The sequence below is a fragment of the Panthera pardus genome, unplaced genomic scaffold, assembly GCF_024362965.1.
Source record: "Panthera pardus isolate Hobbes unplaced genomic scaffold, ASM2436296v1 HiC_scaffold_16, whole genome shotgun sequence".
NCBI classification, from domain to species: domain Eukaryota; kingdom Metazoa; phylum Chordata; class Mammalia; order Carnivora; family Felidae; genus Panthera; species Panthera pardus.
Window position 1 is genome coordinate 72,742,576 of NW_026526721.1, and position 19,912 is coordinate 72,762,487.

The 19,912-nt window shown below is 36.3% G+C and overlaps 1 protein-coding gene across 6 annotated transcripts in view; it reads left to right on the forward strand.

Annotated features, from left to right (window-relative positions):
• The window catches only part of ACAP2 (ArfGAP with coiled-coil, ankyrin repeat and PH domains 2), a 151,402-nt gene that overhangs the window by 47,331 nt on the left and 84,159 nt on the right, over nt 1–19,912 (forward strand). For 5 of the 6 annotated variants that reach the window (XM_053903526.1, XM_019448777.2, XM_019448780.2 and 2 more), the window contains exon 2: nt 9,197–9,254. In XM_053903526.1, coding sequence (XP_053759501.1) covers nt 9,197–9,254 — 58 coding nt within the window. Of the gene's footprint in view, nt 1–9,196; nt 9,255–14,119; nt 14,609–19,912 lie in introns of those variants that run through there. The other variant, XM_053903528.1, reaches the window with a different exon arrangement.

The following is a 19,912-nucleotide window of genomic DNA, read 5'->3' on the forward strand; positions in this document are numbered from 1 at the left end:
GGTATACCTTCCTAAGTTTATTGTGATTTCAAGACAAATACATTTTTCTTCAGCTTTTATTTTTCTGGGCTCAGTTGAAAGCAACATTATGTAGTAGTCTCTAAGTTTGTAGTTTTTTCCCTTAACCCTCTGTTTTTTCAGATTAAAGTGACCTTACCCCCTTTAGATGACTATACCTTCATTCTAGCTTTACACCCTTGACTGTGAAAACTGGAAGGGACTATTAACCGGTCATCTGTCACTGTTGACGTATGGATCCCAGCACAATAGAAGGACCATGTCTTCTTCCACCACCTTCTTTTATGGCACAGTAGAATGATATTAACTCCCACTGTAATTATAGTGGCATTTCAGCTGCTTGCATATACTAACTGCCTGGACAAGAAATTCAGGCTGTTGCAGGAGGATGAAATGGAAACAGCTTTCTAACATAGTACTGATTTTTTATGAGGAAAAAAAAAAAAAGGATTTCCTATCTGGTAAAAATAAAACATTATCAGTATTTCCTTTGAATGTTTGCTATGGGCTGTGATAAAAAAATAACTTTATTTAGAGTTATTTCTATAGAGATCCATGATACCCCTGTTAAGGAGAGAACCTGGAGCCCTAGGAACAGATGCTTCTGTACTTACTCCCTTCTCCCATCTACACTTCTCTATGCAGAATGGTGATTTGGATACTATTTTAAGAGTGCTACCCTTTTTTTTTAGTGATAGACTTGGACTCATAGGGTTATTGACACTTGAGTAATAACTTGAGTGTATGCTGTTCATTCGCCTGAACCATACTGTTTGCATCTCCACCATGGGCTATGGTTTGGTTGCTTCTTTAATTATGCTCCTTTCTGGCCTGAATGGTTTTATTTTGGATATTGTGTTATCGGCAGGAGAGGACATGAGGGGAGAAGGGTACGTGTTCCTTTAACTACTTTTGTTTTTTGTTTGTATGTTTATTTTTTTGGGGGGGAGGGGCAGAGAAGGGGACAGAGGATCCGAAGTAGGCTCAGTGCTGACAGCAGCGATCCTGAGCCCTATGTGGGACTCAAACTCACGAACCACGAGATCATGACCTGAACCAAAGTCGGATGCTTAGCCGACTGAGCCACCCAGATGCCACAACTACTTTTTTTTAGATTTACTTTTTTTCATGAGGAAATGGTAGAATAATGTTTACAATCTTTAAAAAAATAAATATAATGGAGTTCACTCAGAAAGATATGTGTGTGGACAAAAGATAAAATCATTTTTTTCCTGGGGTTCCTGGGTGGCCCAGTCAATAAGACATCTGACTTTTTAAAAAAAAAAATTTTAAGCTTTATTTATTTTTGAGAGAGAGAGAGACAGCGCGTGCGCATGAGTGGGGGAGGAGCAGAGAAAGGGAGACACAGAATCCGAAGCAGCCTCTAGGCTCTGAGCTGTCACCACAGAGCCCAATGCTGGGCTCGAACTCACGAACCGTGAGATCATGCCCTGAGCCAAAGTCGGACACCCAACCCACTGAGCCACTCAGGCACCCCAGACCTCTGACTCTTGATCTTAGCTCAGGTCTTGATATCAGGGTCATGAGTTAAAGCCATGTGTTAGCATTTGCGTTAGGTATGAAGGCTACTTAAAAAACAAATTAAAAAAAATTTTTTCCCTAAAATGTTAAGCTGAACAAAAATTTTACAAAAAACCACCACTATCTTCCCTGATACTTATGATCTTTTAGAAAGTACGTAGAGGAGACGTTTGAAAAAGATGAATGACTTAACAATATAAATTTTGGTGAGGGTTTTCATCGCTTATAGGTTTTTCTTTTTTTCTCTGTGTTGAAAGCATGAATGAGGACCTGGGGGAAATCTTGCTTGGGAGAAGATAATCAAATCTAGGTTCTAATTTTCCTTTGAATGCTTATTCCGGGATAATTGATTGTTAAGATCCGGAGGTAATAATAAAGATGATCCAGTCTATTCCTCTCTTTGGATGGATGAGATAACTGTGGTTTGGAGAGATTAAATTATGTTCTCAGGGACTCATATTAGTTGGTAGAGAGTTAGACTAAACTCTTGATTTCCATTTCTAGTCTGTGTTTTTTACAATACTCTTACCCATTACAGGACTGAATTTCTCATGGGTTTTGCCAGGTTTGCTCAGTAGACCAATCTGAGCAAATAGGAGCAGTTATAACGTTTCTAACCTAATATTGGGCAATAAAGACCTTTTAATTTCATTGAGACTTCTCAAAAATAAAGACTTAGTCATTTTTAAAAGGTGACTCAATATTGATATGCAATAAACATGCATTCAGAGCCTTAATACTTCTTTGTACTGATTGCAGAGTTGGCTCTGTTTGTTCTTAGAAGAATCACACAGAACTGACCTTGACGACCTTGGAAAACCAAGTGGATTTTCAAATAATATCTTACCATGTAGTATAGCACTGTGGCCTAGACTGAAGTAATGAAGTTAGGAAAAGTGTGTTTGACATACAATTTTTGGAAAATGGCAAGAGTATTGAAGTGTTTGCAATTTGGACTTGCTATTTTATTTGCTGTTTTAACTTTTTTGCTTCTTTTTCAAACCACTTCAAATTCATGTGGGAAGTACGTGATTAATCTAATTACTGCTTCCTTCCCTTTTGGGCCCATAAAATGAAAATTAAAAGAGATCGTGTATTTTCTTTAACATACATAATTATAGCTGGTATTTATTCAATACCCAATGAGTGTCCTGCACTGTGCTGAAATTTTTATATGTATTTTAAAATTTATCATATAGCTCTGTGGAAGAGAATGTCATTATCTGTATTTTGCAGATGAAATTGAAGCACAAAGAACTTGTTTGATGTTACATAGGCAGTAAGTAAAATATTGTATTCAAACACTGGCTCTTTAAAAAAAAAAAAAAAAAATCCATCCCATTGCCTCTCAACATGAAGGTGTTAAAGAGACCCAATTCTAAAGGACCCAGAATTTACTGAACAAAGGGGTGGCTATTCACATTACAAAATGATTTAGTGAGAGATTTATTTAAAAAGCAGATTTCCAGGGTGTGTACTCTCTGTGTTCTCTGGTCAAAAATGTAGAGGGAGCCGTCTCATCCTACAGCCATCTCTAGTTTTGGTCATCTAGCTTTGCCACTTATTGAGACAGGGCTGCCCTTGGGTCAGTGGACTATCCCTGATCCAGCCATTGTCCTTTCTTTGCAAAGAATAAATAGTGAAGCATTGCCTGCAGTAGATAAAGCTCTTGAGCTGAAAGAGGAAGTTGGTTGGGGATGGTAGGTGCCATGATGGGTATATAGGCAACTCCTCTCAGTATCTAAATGGTTATTTAATGTATATGCAACCTTTAAGAATGTATCTATTATATAAAACAAGGAATATAGATGTTAGTTTCAAAATCTGTACATTATAGTTTATTTTATCTTTGTTAATTCTTTAGAAGGTAGTTATTACTTAGAGTCGCAAATCCATCTTTGTTTAAGTATTTAATCTTTAATATTTATGTGCCTATTAGTGATCTTGAATATCCTGTTGTTACATTTTAGATTGTGTCATCATGTGATCCAGTCTTAGATTATTAATTCCATTTTGAGGATATTGCCACGGTTCAAGTGGAAGTTAGGGTTTTTTTTTTTTCCGTGTCTGTGTGTGTATGTGTTTAGGATTTCAAATGGATGGCTACAATTCTTCATCACACTTGTTTCTCTCAAATAATTTTCTTTTATAAAGAAAATATAGTGCTCATATTAGTCATACTATTTAGTTATTTTTATGGATCATTTTATAAAAATAGTGGTTTATAAAGGTTATTGCTACATCAGGGGTGTGCAATTATCTGGGTAGGGAGAGTTCTATTTTTGTGCTTCTCATAGAGCTTCATTTAATTCACAGCTGAAAGTGATCACCATGTGATTAGAAATGTCTCAGTGTTAATACTTGCTGCTAGATTTTTTTCCTATTCTAATTTTATGTTTTTAGTTAACTGTTTTCTAAGTTGATCATAAAACACTGTGATGCAGGAATAGATAAAATAATGAAGGTGTTATTAAAAGTAAAGTGACTTTTTTTTTCTAAATTATGGGCTTATTCAGCTTGTTAGGGTAGAGTCAACCAGAACTAAGTCCTAAAATTATTTTCTTATATGTATTTTGTATATGAGAAAGGATTTTCATTCTTGTTTTTGTATTTAATATTCATAATAAGGAGTCAGTAAACTTTTCCTCTAAAATGCCAGATAATAGTAAATATTTCAAGGCTTTGTGGGCCATATGGTCTCTCTTCCTAAACTACTCAACTCTTCCATTCCATTATAGCATGGAAGCTGCCATAGACAATATGGCATGAGCTTGGCTGTGTTTCCAAAACACTTTATTTGTAGGCGCTGAATTTTAATTTTATATAATTTTCTTGTGTCATTAAATATTATTCTTTTGTTTTTTCCAATCACTAAATAATATAAAAACCATTTTTAGCTCATGGGCATAAAAACAGGTTATGGGGGTGCCTGGGTAGCTCAATCAGTTAAACTCTGGATTTTGGCTCAGGTCATGATTTCAGCTCATGAGTTCAAGCCCCACATCAGGCTCTGTGCTGACAGTGTGGAGCCTACCTGGGATTCATTTTTTCTCTCTCTCCGCCTCCCTCCCTCTCCCTCTTGCTCTTTCTCTCCCTCTCCCTCTCTCTAAAATAAATAAACTTTAGAAGTTTAAAGAAACAAAACAAAACAAAAACAGGCTATGGTCTAGACTTGCCTGAAAGGCTGTGGTTTGCTGAACTTTGTTCATAATAATCCTGTGAAACTTTGCTGATGGCCTTCTGTTTTTTCCCCTTTCTTTTAACATTATTTTATGTTTTGCTTAATTTGGTACTTAATCATGCTTTTGTTGTTAATATGTAAGTAACATTTAAGTTTTAACAGTTAAGAATTTTTTAATGATTTTTATTAAGTTTTAAGCTATGGAGGGTATGGTCTATAATATTGGCCTTTTTTAACACCTTGCACATTTATAAAAGTTATATAGGTTCAATAGGTATTTGGGAGAGATGAAAAGGAATAATATCTGTTGTCCAATATTTGAAGGAATGTTGTATAGATTGTTTCATTTCACTCATTCATTCATTTATTAAACATACATTCCAGGATGGTTCTCTTTCATTACAGAGTAGAAGTAATAGGGAGGAAAAACTCACCTCAGAATGTGGGGATAAGAGAAAGGAGACATAGAAGCTCTTATCATGTTCTTTGTGTCATGGTATATACTGTGGTCAGTGGTATAGACAGTCCCTCATTTAACCTTTACAAATCATTTAGGTATGTATTTCTTTACTCATTTTGTAGATGAAGAAACTTAGACAAAATATCTTCAGCTTAGAGAAGTGAATGATGGAGTAGGATTTGAACTGAGATGATGATATTTCTGTATACTTTTTATACTAAGGAATATTCAATTAACTAGTCTGCCTTACACATTAGCTTCTTAGATGTTACAACAAGTTTTTTTTTTGTTTTTTTTTTTTTTTGCTATGACTACAACTTTTCACACATATCTTAGATGACCAAGAACAAAGACTTTTTTTTTTTAAAGAAATGGTGAAATGTTGAAGAACTCTAAGCTAAAGTTTCAGATTCTTTGACTATATGATTACAAAGGGCTTTACTTTATTTATTAAAAAAATTTTTTTAATGTTCATTTATTTTTGAGAGAGAGAGAGAGAGATAGATTGCTTGCACACACGCGATAAAGAGGAGCAAAGAGAGAGGGAGACACAGAATCCAAAGTAGGCTCTAGGCTCTGAGCTGTCAGCACAGAGCCCGACATGGGGTTTGAACCCACAAACCACGAGATCATGACCTGAACCGAAGTCACACACTCAACTGACTGAGCCACCCAGGCGCCCCAGGGCTTTGCTTTTAAATGACATTTTCTCTTTTGTGTTTGTACTTCTCTTTAAAAATGTTGTTTTACAAAAGCAATTTAGAATTGTACAATGAAATACGATTGAGGAATATACATAAAGTTTCTGTCAAACTGTATGTTTAGCAGAAATCAGTGATTAAATCAAATCTTGACCTGGTCATTTCAACTAATTTGCTTGAAAGAAATTGAAGATGGGGGCTCTAGGGTGGCTCAGTGGGTCAAGCATCTGGCTTGGGCTCAGGTCATGATCTTGCGGTTCGTAGGTTGAGCCCTGCGTTGGGCTGTGTACTGACAGCTCAGAGCCTGGAGCCTGCTTCAGATCTGTGTCTCCCTCTCTCTCTATCCCTGTCCCCCTTGTGCTCTCTCTCTCAAAAATAAATAAATATTTTAAGAAATTGAAAAACCCAGAAATTGGAGATTGAGTAAAGGTAGGTTAAATAAAGGTAAAAAAGTAAATGAAGAACATTTTTGATAGAGTAAACAATTGTGGGGTTTCTTTCTTGACTCAACAAGCATTTTGAGTGTCTATACTGCTATGGGGAGCTCAGATGAGTAAGAGAAATGGACAGTGATAGAGACATGCATGAGGTGTTGTGAGAGCATAGGAGGGATGTGTAATCAAGCTGGAGTGGATGGAGGAAGAGATTCCAAGAGGCCCACCTCCTGAGAAGATGATGTCTGAATTTTTCCTTTTCTCCCTTTATTGGCTTTAAAATAATTGAAATATGCATAGTTATTGCAAATTCTAAACAGTCCAGAAGTATAAGTGGTAAAAAGAGTAAATCCTATTTACGCTTTCTGCTTTCCAATCCTTATTTTTCAAAGTTATAGTTAAGAGATTGGTAAATATGCTTCCAGATTTTTGCCTATGCGTAAACCAAGAGGTTTTTTTCCTCCACAAAATTGGGTTCACACTATATATAATTTTGGAAGTTGCTTTTTCCCATATGTAATAGTCTAGCATGTATATGTTTCTATCTCAGTAGATAGAGATCAATCAATCTCATTTAAAAACTTGCTGCCTCACACAATGGGATGGATGTACCATCATTTGTTTACATTATTTCCTATTGTTGGACATGTAGGTTTTCAACTTGTTACAAACAATGAATATCTTTGTGCAGATATGTTTGTTTTCTTTTATGCATTAAGTTTTACATGGTAAGTAGCATATATAGGCAGGTGAAGGGAGTTAAGGTTAATGTGAGGAGAAAATGTTTTCTAGGAGAAGGGAACAATATATAATGTGAAAACACTGCTGAAGAAAATGACACTTTTAGTTAGGGGAGAAGCATTTCTGTTTCTCTGCTATGGAAGTACAGTACCTCTTTTCTTGAACTTTAAACTGTTATGCTAGAGTATTTTATTTTGTGGAATAGGCATCTCTTTACTGAATAATTTATAGTTGTATACAATTTTCTTATTTTGGAGATTAAAAACTATTTTCCAGTAAATCTTACCAGATGGAGAAGTAGAATCACAAGCTGATAAAAATGGTTATTTCGGGGGCGGGGGGCATCTGGGTAGCTTAGTCGGTTAAGTGTCCGAATTATTCAGCTCAGGTCATGATCTCACAATTCATGAGTTTGAGCCCTGCTTCGGGCTCTGTGCTGACAGCTCAGAGCCTGGAGCCTGCTTCGGATTCTGTGTCTTCCTCCCTACCCCTTCTCCACTTGTGCTCTGTCTCTGTCTCTCTCTCTCAAAAATAAATAAACACTAAAAAAAATGATTATTTGGATGTTACACAGAGTTTAAGTGAGTAGTTCTGGAAATAGAACTTTTATCTTAGCTATCTTTTTCTTAGTCCTGGTGTCTAATTGAGAATTTCTTATGCAGAGTTCGAAATAACTTTCTGGGTGGTTAGTCCCCCACCGCTGTCCATTTGAAATACATTTAGGTTAATCCATAAAATAACTGCTGGGAAGTTGCTAGTTTTTCAAGTAGGTATCTGACAATGTGATAGATGGCTTAAAGTAGATGACTTGTGTTTTGTTATATCTTAACTCTTAAGTGTAAATTCTTATTACCCTTAAAAAGTTTTAGTTGCTGTTGTTTTGTTCCAAATTTCCATTTTTGGAAGTTGCTTATAGTGTGTGGTATCAAGTACTAAGTTTTATAGAAATCAGTAGATTTCTTAAAAATACATTGGAAACAAAATTGTTCATTAAACAAGGCTGACGTCTTTCTGAACTATTTATAAAAGTAAAAATTTTTCTTTTCTGGTTGTCAGGGATGCTCTGTTGTGGTTAGATGTGTTTTGTTAAATAGAAATCTGAGTCTTCAAAACACTAAAAATAGAACTACCTTACGACCCAGCAATTGCACCACTAGGCATTATCCGAGGGATACAGGTGTGCTGTTTCGAAGGGACACATGTACCCCATGTTTATAGCAGCACTATCAACAATAGCCAAAGTATGGAAAGAGCCCAAATGTCCATCGATGGATGAATGGATAAAGAAGATGTGGTGTATATATACAATGGAGTATTACTCGGCAATCAAAAAGAACGAAATCTTGCCATTTGCAACTACGTGGATGGAACTGGAGGCTATTGTGCTAAGTGAAATTAGTCAGTCAGAGAAAGACAAAAATCCTATGACTTCACTCATATGAGGACTTTAAGAGACAAAACAAATGACCATAAGGGAAGGGAAACAAAAATAATATAAAAACAGGGAGGGGGACAAAACAGAAGAGACTCATAAATATGGAGAACAAACTGAGGGTTACTGGAGGGGTTGTGGGGGGGTGGTGAGCGAAATGGGTAAGGGGCACTAAGGAATCTAGTCCTGAAATCATTATTGCACTATATGGTAACTAATTTGGATGTAAATTTAAAAAAATTAAAAATTAAATAAAAAAAAAAGAAGTCTGAGTCTTTGTTAAAGCTCAACTTTTAGAATTTCTTCCTCATTAAAAAGAAATCAAAACACATGCTAAATACTTCTAATTAGTGTTATTAATATGAATAATATGAATGCTTTGAGTCAGTCAGCCTAATGTTTTCTCTCATTACCTTAAACAATAATTATATTATCTATTCTATGTTTATGAAATGTTTATACTTCATCCTAAGGTAATTATTATCAATGTGAAGTGTAATTTTTAAGCATTCATATCTTTTGTCATTTAGAGTTATTTTTCAGCAATAAAGTATATATTTAAACAAATGATAACTTAGTGGGGAGGGGAAACCTGGAAGGTGGTTGTGGGGAAGGACTGGTGGGAGGTGCGGGGCACTTAAAAAATAATGAACACATGATAACTTACTTCATATTTACTTTTTCTAGGGCTGCTTTGGAAGAAGTAGAAGGAGATGTGGCAGAATTGGAACTAAAACTTGATAAGGTGAATTTTACGTAAAAATTTTTTTTAAAGCATTAATCTCGTTTTCTGTAAATAATGATTTGTGCCTTTAATACTAGGTGGTTCATGTTACTTCTTTTATCTCTTTGACGGTAAATGTCATTATTCCAATTTTACACATGAGGAAATTGAGGCTATAGACATAAAATAGCTTGCTGAAAATCTGAGTGCCAGAGCAAGACTTTGACCAGTAGCTGACTGCAAAGCTAACTAGATATCCTTTATATTGTTGGAACTTTGTTTTCTTCTTTTCCATCAAAAAGATTGCATGTATCTTTTTGATGCTTAATGGTTTTCATACATAACTTGACCATTCTTGTTTATAAATGTGGGTTTGGATACATTAAACATAAATAAAATTTAAAATATTGATTCGATTTTTAAAGCTAATGCCATAAATATTTAGTGTATACTTAATAATTGATATTAAATGGTTATATTCTATGTAAGGGTAAAATGTATATTGATTTCTATCTTCTGTATTAATTATTGATAATCTTTTTTGTCTCTACCCAAGCAACATTGCTATATAGCAGGCAGCAATATGAGAATGAGTAAGACATGGCATCTGATTTCAAGTAACCATTGTTTAGTGAAATAATCTCTTAAAATTTATGGAGTTAAATCAGATGCACATACTCGAAATACTTTTTCTGAAAATAACTTCCTACTTGTTTGTTATTGTAAATTGTATTACTACATAAAGCAGTGCTTCTCAAACTTCGCTGTGCATAGGGATTACCTGGGGATCTTGTAAAAATACAGATCCTGATTCAGTAAGTCTGGGGTATCTGAGATTCTGTGTTTCTAATGAGATTCCAGGTGATGCCAATGCTGTTGTTGTCCCATGGACTGCACTTTTATAGCAAGGATATAAAACACATACTAGTTAAACTAAAGGTTTTCCAATGTTTTGAAATCATGAAATGTATGTATATAATGTAAACAGTATAGAAACCATATAAAGTAATAGTATTAGTTATGAGTTTAAAACCAAAAGTTTAGAAAATGTTTACTAATAGCTTATTTTTCTGTACTATAGTTTTCAAAACACTTTGATATGCAGTATATTTATTTTTTTTAAGGTTTATTTATTTATTTTTGAGAGAGAGAGCATGAGTGGGAGAGGGGCAGAGAGAGAGAGAGGGAGACACAGAATCCCAAGCAGGCTCCAGGCTCTGAGCTGTCAGCAGAGCCTGACGTAGGGCTTGAACTCATGAACTCTGAGCCCGAGTCTGATGCTTAACCAGAGCCACCCAGGTGCCCCAATATGTTTTTTGATTTTTACAATAATTCTGTGAGTTAGGTAAGACAAGTGCTACTATTCTTATTTTATAGATGAGGATACCAAAGCCCAGAAAGTGAAGGGGACTTGCTTCAAATCAGAGTTAGAAGAGGCAGAACCAGGGTTAGGATTCATATGTTTTTATTCTTAGTTCACTGCTTTTTTTTTTTTCTTTTAAATTTTTTTACTTTTTAAAATTTACATCCAAATTAGTTAGCATACAGTGCAACAATGATTTCAGGACTAGATTCCTCAGTGCCCCATACCCATTTAGCTCATGCCCCCTCCCGCAACCCTTCCAGTAACCCTCAGTTTGTTCTCTATATTTATGAGTCTCTTCTGTTTTGTCCCCCTCCCTGTTTTTATATCATTTTTGTTTCCCTTCCCTTATGTTCATCTCTTTTGTCTCTTAAAGGCCAGCATTTGCACTACTAAGCATTTATCCACGGGCTACAGGTGTGCTGTTTCGAAGGGACACATGCACCCACATGTTTAGTGCTCTTTTTGTTCAGTGCTCTTTTTGTGCACCACTGTACTTCTGTGTCTGTGTTGGGATAGCACATGCCACTTGGATATTTATTTTAAGGAACACAAGTGTCTAGGCAAGTGTTTTTTTAAAAACTTACTGTTACAATTCTTGGTGAGGATATTTTCAAAAATTTTATTTTCTCTTTAAAATTATATGTATGGGATTATTATTGTTATTATTATTTTACCCAGAGGTATTACATGTATTTTAAGCACTCTCTGAAACAAAGTTTTCACACCTTTCGGGTAGGCAACAAAAGATGTAGTCTTGATTTTCTGGTAGATTTATGAAAGAGTATGTAGAAAGGCGAGGCTTTGTAAAGAATCCCAGAGTAGATTATTATGGGTATCTATTCTTTTTGGGTAGAACTACATGTAAATCATATGAAACATTTGTATGTTTGGGGGTATCCTCAAAATTTAAAGCATCTAAACAGAATCCACTAACAGCATTTTTGTTACTGATTTTGCTTTTATGAGCAGCTCTTTCCTGCCTTTATATCAAATTTGGTTGGGGTTGAGAGACTGGTAGAACCTTAAAACAAAAAGATTCAAATTTAAAACAAGTTATCAAAGTATTGGCAATTAGTACTAAGGTCTCTAAGCCCTTTCTAGAGTATTCATTACCCAAAGGGCTAAGAAGAGCATCATAGAAATTTTGACATTTTAAAAACTATTATTTTTCACCTGAATAGACGTTCTATAGTTACTTTTATATTTCTCTAGCTTAAGATCTTGATTTCTTGTAAAACGTACTTCTCCCAAATTCTTAAGCTATTATCTATCATTTTACTTTAGAATTTTGGGGCGTTAGCATAGAGAAGAGAACCTGAGAGGAGCAAGAAATGGTGTTATTGAAGGTGGTGGCATTGAACGACTTGTGGAGGGGAGGGGTTGCCCAAGATTGGTTCAGTGATTTCATAACTTTGTGCAGGGCAAGTTCCACCTGTAATATCATTGTAAATCATGCCATCAACAGGTTAAACTAGCTTGATGACTTAGCTTATATTTATTTTGTTTGTAATATATGCTGCCAATAGTTAATACTCCTTGTGGAAAATAATGCTTCACGAGTGGCATTGTTCTGCTGGGTCCAATTATTTATCCATTTTGCCAGGTATTCTGGCATTGACAGAACTGTGGAGTATCACAGTGGCCATCTAGATGTAATCTCTGTATCTGTTGCATCTTTTCACTGGAATGCTTGCTCCCTTTTTGTTAAGCAGATACTTTTTATTTTTTATTTTATTTAAAAATTTGTTGATGTCTATTTGTTTTTGAGAGAAAGGGGGAGAGAGAGAGAGCGAGAGAGAGACAGAGAGAGAGAGAGAATATGAATGAGCAGGGGAGGGGCAGAGAGAGAGGGAGAAACAGAATCTGAAGCAGCTCCAGGCTCTGAGTTGTCAACAGAACCTGACGCAGGGCTCAAACCCACAGACCACGAGATCATGACCTGAGCCAAAGTCGGATGCTTAACCGACTGAGCCACCCAGGAACCCCAAGCAGATACTTTTTAAATCACAGCTTAAGTACTACCAAACTTAGTTTCTTTTTCTTGTATTGCATTCTTTCTTTCACACATTTCCATTGAAATTATTATAATATTATCATTGTCTTTGGATTGTAGCATGGTTTAATAGTTAAGAACACAAAGCCTGGAGTAAGGCTGCCTGCGTTTGAATCTGGCTCTACCACTTACTAAGCTGTATGACCTTGGGCAAGTTCCTCAACCTTACTAGGCCTCAGTTTCTTCATCTCCAAAGTGGATAAAATTGGAGTATCTGTCTCATAGAGTTATTAGTAAGGTTATATAGATAAAATGTTTTAATATATGTTAAATGCTTAGTATGGTTCTTAGCACATGGTAAATTCTAAATAAATGTTAATGATGGTATCTCTTCAACAAATTATTAGCTTCTTGAAGACAGATTGTCTTTGAAGGATAAAAAAACCCCCTCGTTTGATGTGCATTTACTATGTGTCAAGTGCTAAATTTTACTTGTATCTCCAACTGTCACAACAATGTTGCACAGTTAGCATTATACCCAATTTGCACATGAAACAAAATGAGACTTAGGCTGTTACTTACTCCAGGGCAGTCGGCAAATAAGTTGTTTATATTCTCATCATTTGGAAAAGTACCTATGACATACTTATCACTTAGTAAAATCTTCCCTCTTTGTAGACTTAGATTATTCATTTATACCTGTCATCAGTGTCCTCTACTAAGGCGAAGTATCAAGTCAGTCCTTCTTCCTCAGTGGCTGCAGTGTAAGTATGGTTCAGCAGTATGACAATTCCATAGTCTCTCCAGCTCCTGTGATAGTGACCTCTATTCTAATTCTGATACCTGTTCTCATGGCCATAGCTATGCCTTACCTTTCAGAGTTCTCATCTCGGAAATCTGGAATGCTGATCTCTTACTTTCTTACTGGAGTCTCCAGTCCTTCCAGTTCTCATTTCACTCCTGCTTCTGTTCTTCAAGCTTAGCCAGCCCTCTCGTCTTTCAGGTTATAAACTTCTGATATTTTAGACCCCTTTTAAACTTACTGCCCTTTCAGTGCATTTGGGGGGGGGGGTAGTTTTTGGAGATAAAATTCACTTAACATAAAATTCATCTTTTAAAGTGTACGATTCAGTGTTTTCAGTGTATTCACAGTATTGTGCTACCCTCACCAGTGTCTAACTCCGGAGAATTTCCATTACCCTAGAGAGAAATCCTGTGCCTGTTAGCAGTCACTCCCAATTTTCCTCTCCGTACATCCTCTGGCAGCCACTAATCTATATTCTGTCACTATGGATTTGCGTATTTTGAACATTTCATATAAGTGGAATCATAATTTGGCCTTTTGTGACTGGCATCTTTTCACTTACCATGTGTTTTTAAGGTTCATCTGCCCAGGTTGTAACCTGTTCCAGTATTTCTTTTTTTTTTTTTTTTAATTTTTTTTTAACGTTTATTCATTTTTGAGGGATAGACCATGAGCGGGGAAGGGGCAGAGAGAGGGAGACACAGAATCTGAAACAGGCTCCAGGCTCTGAGCTGTCAGCACAGAGCCCAACGCGGGGCTTGAACTCACAAACTGCGAGATCCTGACCTGAGCCAAAGTTGGACACTCAACCGACTGAGCCACCCAGGCGCCCCTCCAATATTTCCTTTTTATGACTGAATACTATGCCTTTGTATGGGTATACCACATTTTGTTTATTCATTCATTATTTGATGGACATTTGGGTTGTTTCCATTTTTTAGCTAATATGAATAATACTGCTATGAACACTTTCAGTCTGTTCTTAATTTTATTCCGTCGTTATTTTTCTTCTGGAGGCGTTCATTATCCTTCCATAACACCTACTCTACAGAATTCTTACTATATTAGCCTAACAATTTATATTCTCTGTGTCATATCTGGGCTATAAAGCCCTACAGGAGAAGTTACACAACTATTTCGTGAAACCAACTGGTGGAGCTACACATTCTTGGAATTCTTGATGCAAAGCAAATTTTCCAAGACTCATTCAGGTTATCTTATTATCTTTAACAGCTATTTTACTTCCCTGTTTTCTCAACATTTATCACTGTGTTCTTCTTTCTTAGTAGATGACTTTGACTCTGTCTTCTTTTTGGTGGGAACACATTTATTTCTTGCTCCTAATCTAGAAATTTATTTATTTAAAAAATTTTTTAAAGTCTTCATTCATTTTTGGGAGACAGAGACACAGTGTGAGTGGGGGAGGGGCAGAGAGAGGGGAATCACAGGATCTGAAGCAGGCTCTAGGCCCTGAGCTGTCAGCACAGAGCCCCAGCGGGGCTCAAACCCATGAACCGTGAGATCATGATCTGAGCCGAAGTTGGACACTTAACCGACTGAGTCACCCAGATGCCCCTAATCTAGAAATTTAGAATCTGTTCTTCTCTTTTCCCACTTTGCCTCCCATTTGAATGATAAAAGTATTCCTTTTCCTATGTAATTCCAAACTCTTAATTTCTTAGGACTTTGCTTTAGCCACTTTTCTCTTTTTTTTTTCCCTCTATCACCTCTTTATTTTAAGTAGAAAGTGTTCGAGTTTCCCTTGAACAAAAACAAAACAAAACAAGACACACAAACCAAAAGCAAACAAGAAAACTCTGACAAGGAAACATAAATGTTTAGTAATTACCATGTGCCAGTAATGTTCTAAGAGCTTTATGTGCACTATTGTGAGAAACAAGCCCACTGACCCAATCAAAGGAGAATGCAGAGACTCGGAGCAAGTGAAGAGAGGCTGTAATCGATGTTCTTGCAAGTGTGTCTGATAGATAGGCACACTTGGGGCAGTTGCAGCAGGCAATTTATCTCCTAGGGTACAAGTCCCTCCCCTGATTGCTCTTTGGCTGAGTACTACAGAGGTTACAGCCTTACCCGGAAGCCTTACACCTATGCCCATGTAAGGCAAAAAGTTGTCTGATTGGAACAAATGCACATTCCTTGAGGTGACTCAGAGACTTCAGTTCTTTGGTGCATGCTCATTGCAAAGCCTGGAAGAACCAGGAAGTGAAGTGTCTCAGGGTTTGGGACTCCATTGTGTGTGGAGTTGGTACATGTTTCCAATAGGTTGTAAACCTATTGTTAACTGGAAGCATAGTTTTTATTTGGTATTTCTTTAAAATTTTTTTTTTAATGTTTATTTATTTTTGAGAGAGAGAGACAGAGCATGAGCAGGGGAGGGGCAGAGAGAGAGGGAGACACAGAATCCAAAGCAGACTCCAGGCTCTGACCTGTCAGCACAGAGCTTGACATGGGGCTCGAACTCACAAACCTTTGAGATCATGACCTGAGCCGAAGTCAGATGCTTAACTGGCTGAGCCACCCAGGCGTACCTATTTGGTAATTCTGAAAAAGAATCATTTCAGTTACTTCTCACATCATCTTAACTCTTTTATAGTAACCTGATATGGTTTGGTACCATTGTGATCATATCAGACAGAAGAAACAAGTTTGCAGAGGTTAAGGTCATTCAGGATTATTTAGATGGTTAATGACAGCAGTAGAATTTGAACCTAAGCTGACTGAACCCAGAACCCTTGTGTTTTTATCCATATTGTTATACTACCAACCTCTCTTTCAGTTTTTATAGAACATTTCAATTTAATTATTTTTTAACTACTTAATTTGTTAAATAAGTATTTAATTTGTTGAATACCACCTGTGTGACACAAAACTCAAAGGTAGAGAAATCAGTGAGAAATTAGTCCTCCTCTAATCTCTTTCCTAGAGAACACTTGTGTGTCCTTCCAGAAGTTTTCTGACCATATAAAAGATTTTAAGTATTTGTGTTTCTCCTCTCCCCACTCCAACAAAAATATTAACACTGTTCTACATTTTACTTTTGGAAAACATATATCTTGGATTTTGGTTTTTGTTATTAATTATAGAGCTGCCTCATTCTTTTTAAAGGGTGAATTGTATTTCATTAATGGATATATCATAATTTATCCAGTTGTCTACTGATGGATACTTAGATTGTTGCCTGTATTTTACTGTGGCTGCAGTGAATGACTTCACATGTGTGTCATGTAGCTTATGTGAAAATGTATGTGTATAATACTTTTCTAAAAGTGAAATTGCTAGGTTAGAGGGTAATTGTTTAAAATTTTGATAGCTCTTGCTAAACTGCCTTACATGGAAATTGTACCAATTTACATCCCCTCCCCCCAAAATGTGTGAGAGTGCCTGTTTCCCCATACCTACCCACTCTACAATAGCAAATTACCAAACTTTTGATCTTTGCTGTTCTGTAAAAAACAGTATTTTGCAATTTTTAAAAAAATTATGAGTGAGATTGATTTTTTTTTATGGGTATAGGATGTATTTGAATTTTCTGGGAATTATCTGTACATATCTGTCGACCTTTTTTCTTTTTTCTTTTTTTCTAGTGGCTGGTTTGCTTTTCAAAGATGATTGTATACCCTTTCTTATAGCAGGGAAATTAGTCCCTTGTGATTGTTACTAATATTGTTTTCCCATTTTATTGTTTTTCTTTTGACTAAGTTTATTGTTTTTTTCTTATAGAAATGTTTTATGTTTTTGTAGTTGAATTGATGTTTCTGCTATGATTTTTGAGGTTTGCATCTTTCTCAAAAAGACTTCTGTTACTTTGAGATTATAAAAAATATTACCTCCTGTTTTCTCTTAGTTTTCTCATTTAATGTTTCATGCTTAAATCTTTATTCCATCTGAAATTAATTTGAGCATTTGGAATTCAACTTGGTTTTTTGTTTTCTTTGTTCCCCATTAGATGGCTATCTAGGATCCGTATGTCATTTATTGGATATCTACCCCCCCCCCCCCCCCCCCCCCCACTGGCTGGAAGTACTGCATATTTGTATCTGTTTCTTGACTCTGTTCTATTCCATTGAACAGTTTGTCTATTCACCTCCATTACCAGACTTTTAACTACCACACTTGTATAATACATTTTAATAATATATAAGGCTGGGGTGCCTGGGTGGCTCAGTTGATTAAGTGTCTCACGGGCTCAGGTCATGATTTCCCAGTTTGTGAGTTCAAGCCCCACATTGGGCTCTATGATGACAGCTCAGAGCCTGGAGCCTGCTTCAGATTCTGTGTCTCCCTCTCTCTCTGCCCCTCTCGTGTTCTCTTTGTCTCTCAAAAAATGAATAACGTTAAAAAAATTTAAAAAAATATAAGGCTTATGTCCCCATCTCATTATTCTTTTTGATTTTTTTCCGTCTTCTTGCATGTTAATGTTTACTCCATATGAATTTTAGAATTAGTTTTTCTGATTTTTAAGACATTATTTTTTGTAATTTTCTTTTTTGTGTGTGTTTGAGAGAGAGACTATGCGCACATTTGCATGAGCAGAGGGAGGAGCAGAAAGAGAGGATAGAGAGAATCCCAAACTGTCAGTGTGGAATCTGATGCGGTGCTTAATCTCACAAACTGTGAGATCATGACCTGAGCCCAAATCAAGAGTTGGACACTTAACTGACTGAGCCAGCCAGGCACCTCTATTTTTTTGTAATTTTCTACTTGTTTGTTTGTAATTTTCAAACTGTTTAGAAGACTAATTTCTGCCAGCATTTCTCATAGTGAGTTTTATGAGATGTTGTTTCTATGAGAATGCTTCCTGTGAAGAGAATTCCACATCAAATATTTTTGAGAAATGTTACATATTATACTCTTCTAGGATTCACAGTACACATGAATATATATCAGAAGCTCTTTAAAGTTCAGCAATAAAGAAATCTGTTTAGCTTTTTAAACCTAGAGTTTGCCAGAGGTGCCTGGGTGGCTTAGTCGGTTGAGCGTCCGACTTCTGCTCAGGTCATGATCTTGCAGTTTGTGGGTTCGAGCCCCGCTTCAGGCTCTGTGCTGACAGCTCAGGCCTGGAGACTGCCTTGGATTCTGTGTCCCCCCTCTCTCTGTCCTTCTCCTGCTCATGATCTGTCTCTCAAAAATAAATAAACGTTAAAAAAAAAATTAAAAAAAAACCCTAGAGTTTGCTAGATTTGTTTTATCACAGAATCCTTATTTTAGTATAGGATGTTCTTGTAGGGTATTCTGTAGAATTTATATGCATATATTGAGCTATCATTTTGTCGTCTTCATCTATAGTTCATAATTTACTGTAACCTAACAGCCCCCAGTCAGTTTCTCTTAAAATATTCTTGCCGGGGATGCTGGTGACTTTGCCACCAAACTCAATAGATGTTTTTTAGGTCTTTTTAAAACTTGACTTTTATGAGTTTTCGAACCATTCATCATCCATCTTTTGATACAGTGTTCTTTTTTCTACTTTGGTGAAATTATTCTCTTGCTTTTTCTCCTACTTTCCCTCTTCCTCTTTAGTCTCCTTTGTGTAATTTTCACTCTGCATCTGTCCTCTGCTCTCTGTCTAGGACATAACACTGTAGCACTGATACTGTATATTTTTTGATGCCTTCTGTATCTGTATCTACAGTCTTTTTTGAGTTGCAAACATCTGTGTTCATTTGTGTTTGATCAGCTTTCCACTTGGCTTATCTCACAGGCTCAACACAGTGAAAACAAGTTTTTTGCTGGCCAGTTTAATGTGTGAATTAGTAGTCCATGGCAGGCCAAGCTCAGGCTGAATTTCAGCTCCAACTTTCCCCTTGGTGGGACACAGTCGTCTGCATAAGTGTACCAGAGTACTTGATTGTAGTTCTTGAATTTGTCTCCCTTTTCTCTCCCTGCTTACTGCCTTAATTTAGACTCTCATGGTTTTTGGTCCAATCTCCTTATCTTTATTCTTTCTTTCCATGTTTTTATTTTTTCTCCTTTTAGATCATCATTCTAAGATGGAACTCAGGTGAACTCACCAATCATTGTCTTCACTTTTCTTTTCATACAAACTGTGAACATCTTAGCATTGTACACAAGGCTTGTCCTGATCTGGTCCTTGTATATATTTCTAACATCATACTTTTAATGCCACACATTTTCACACTGCACACTGCCTCTGTCCTGCCCACTGAGCTTCTGGGGCTTAGCACATGTTCTTCCTAGAGTAGTGTCTTCCCATTACTTTTGTCTGATTGGCTAATTCCTGTTGGTCTTCAGGGCTTTTCTCAAGTGTTACCTTTTCCAGGAATCCTTCCCTTATTTAAGCCCATAGTCCTGGTTAGATGTTCTTCCTTTGTTCCATCATGCTTGGTTTTGTCATGCATAGCAGTCGTGTTTTTGCTGTAGGGAATGTATCTGCTTGTCTGTTGGTTAGAATTAGAGCTTCTGAGAGAGATATTATGTTTTTTTAAAAATTTTTTAACTTAATTTATTTTTTAAATTTACATGCAAGTTAGTTA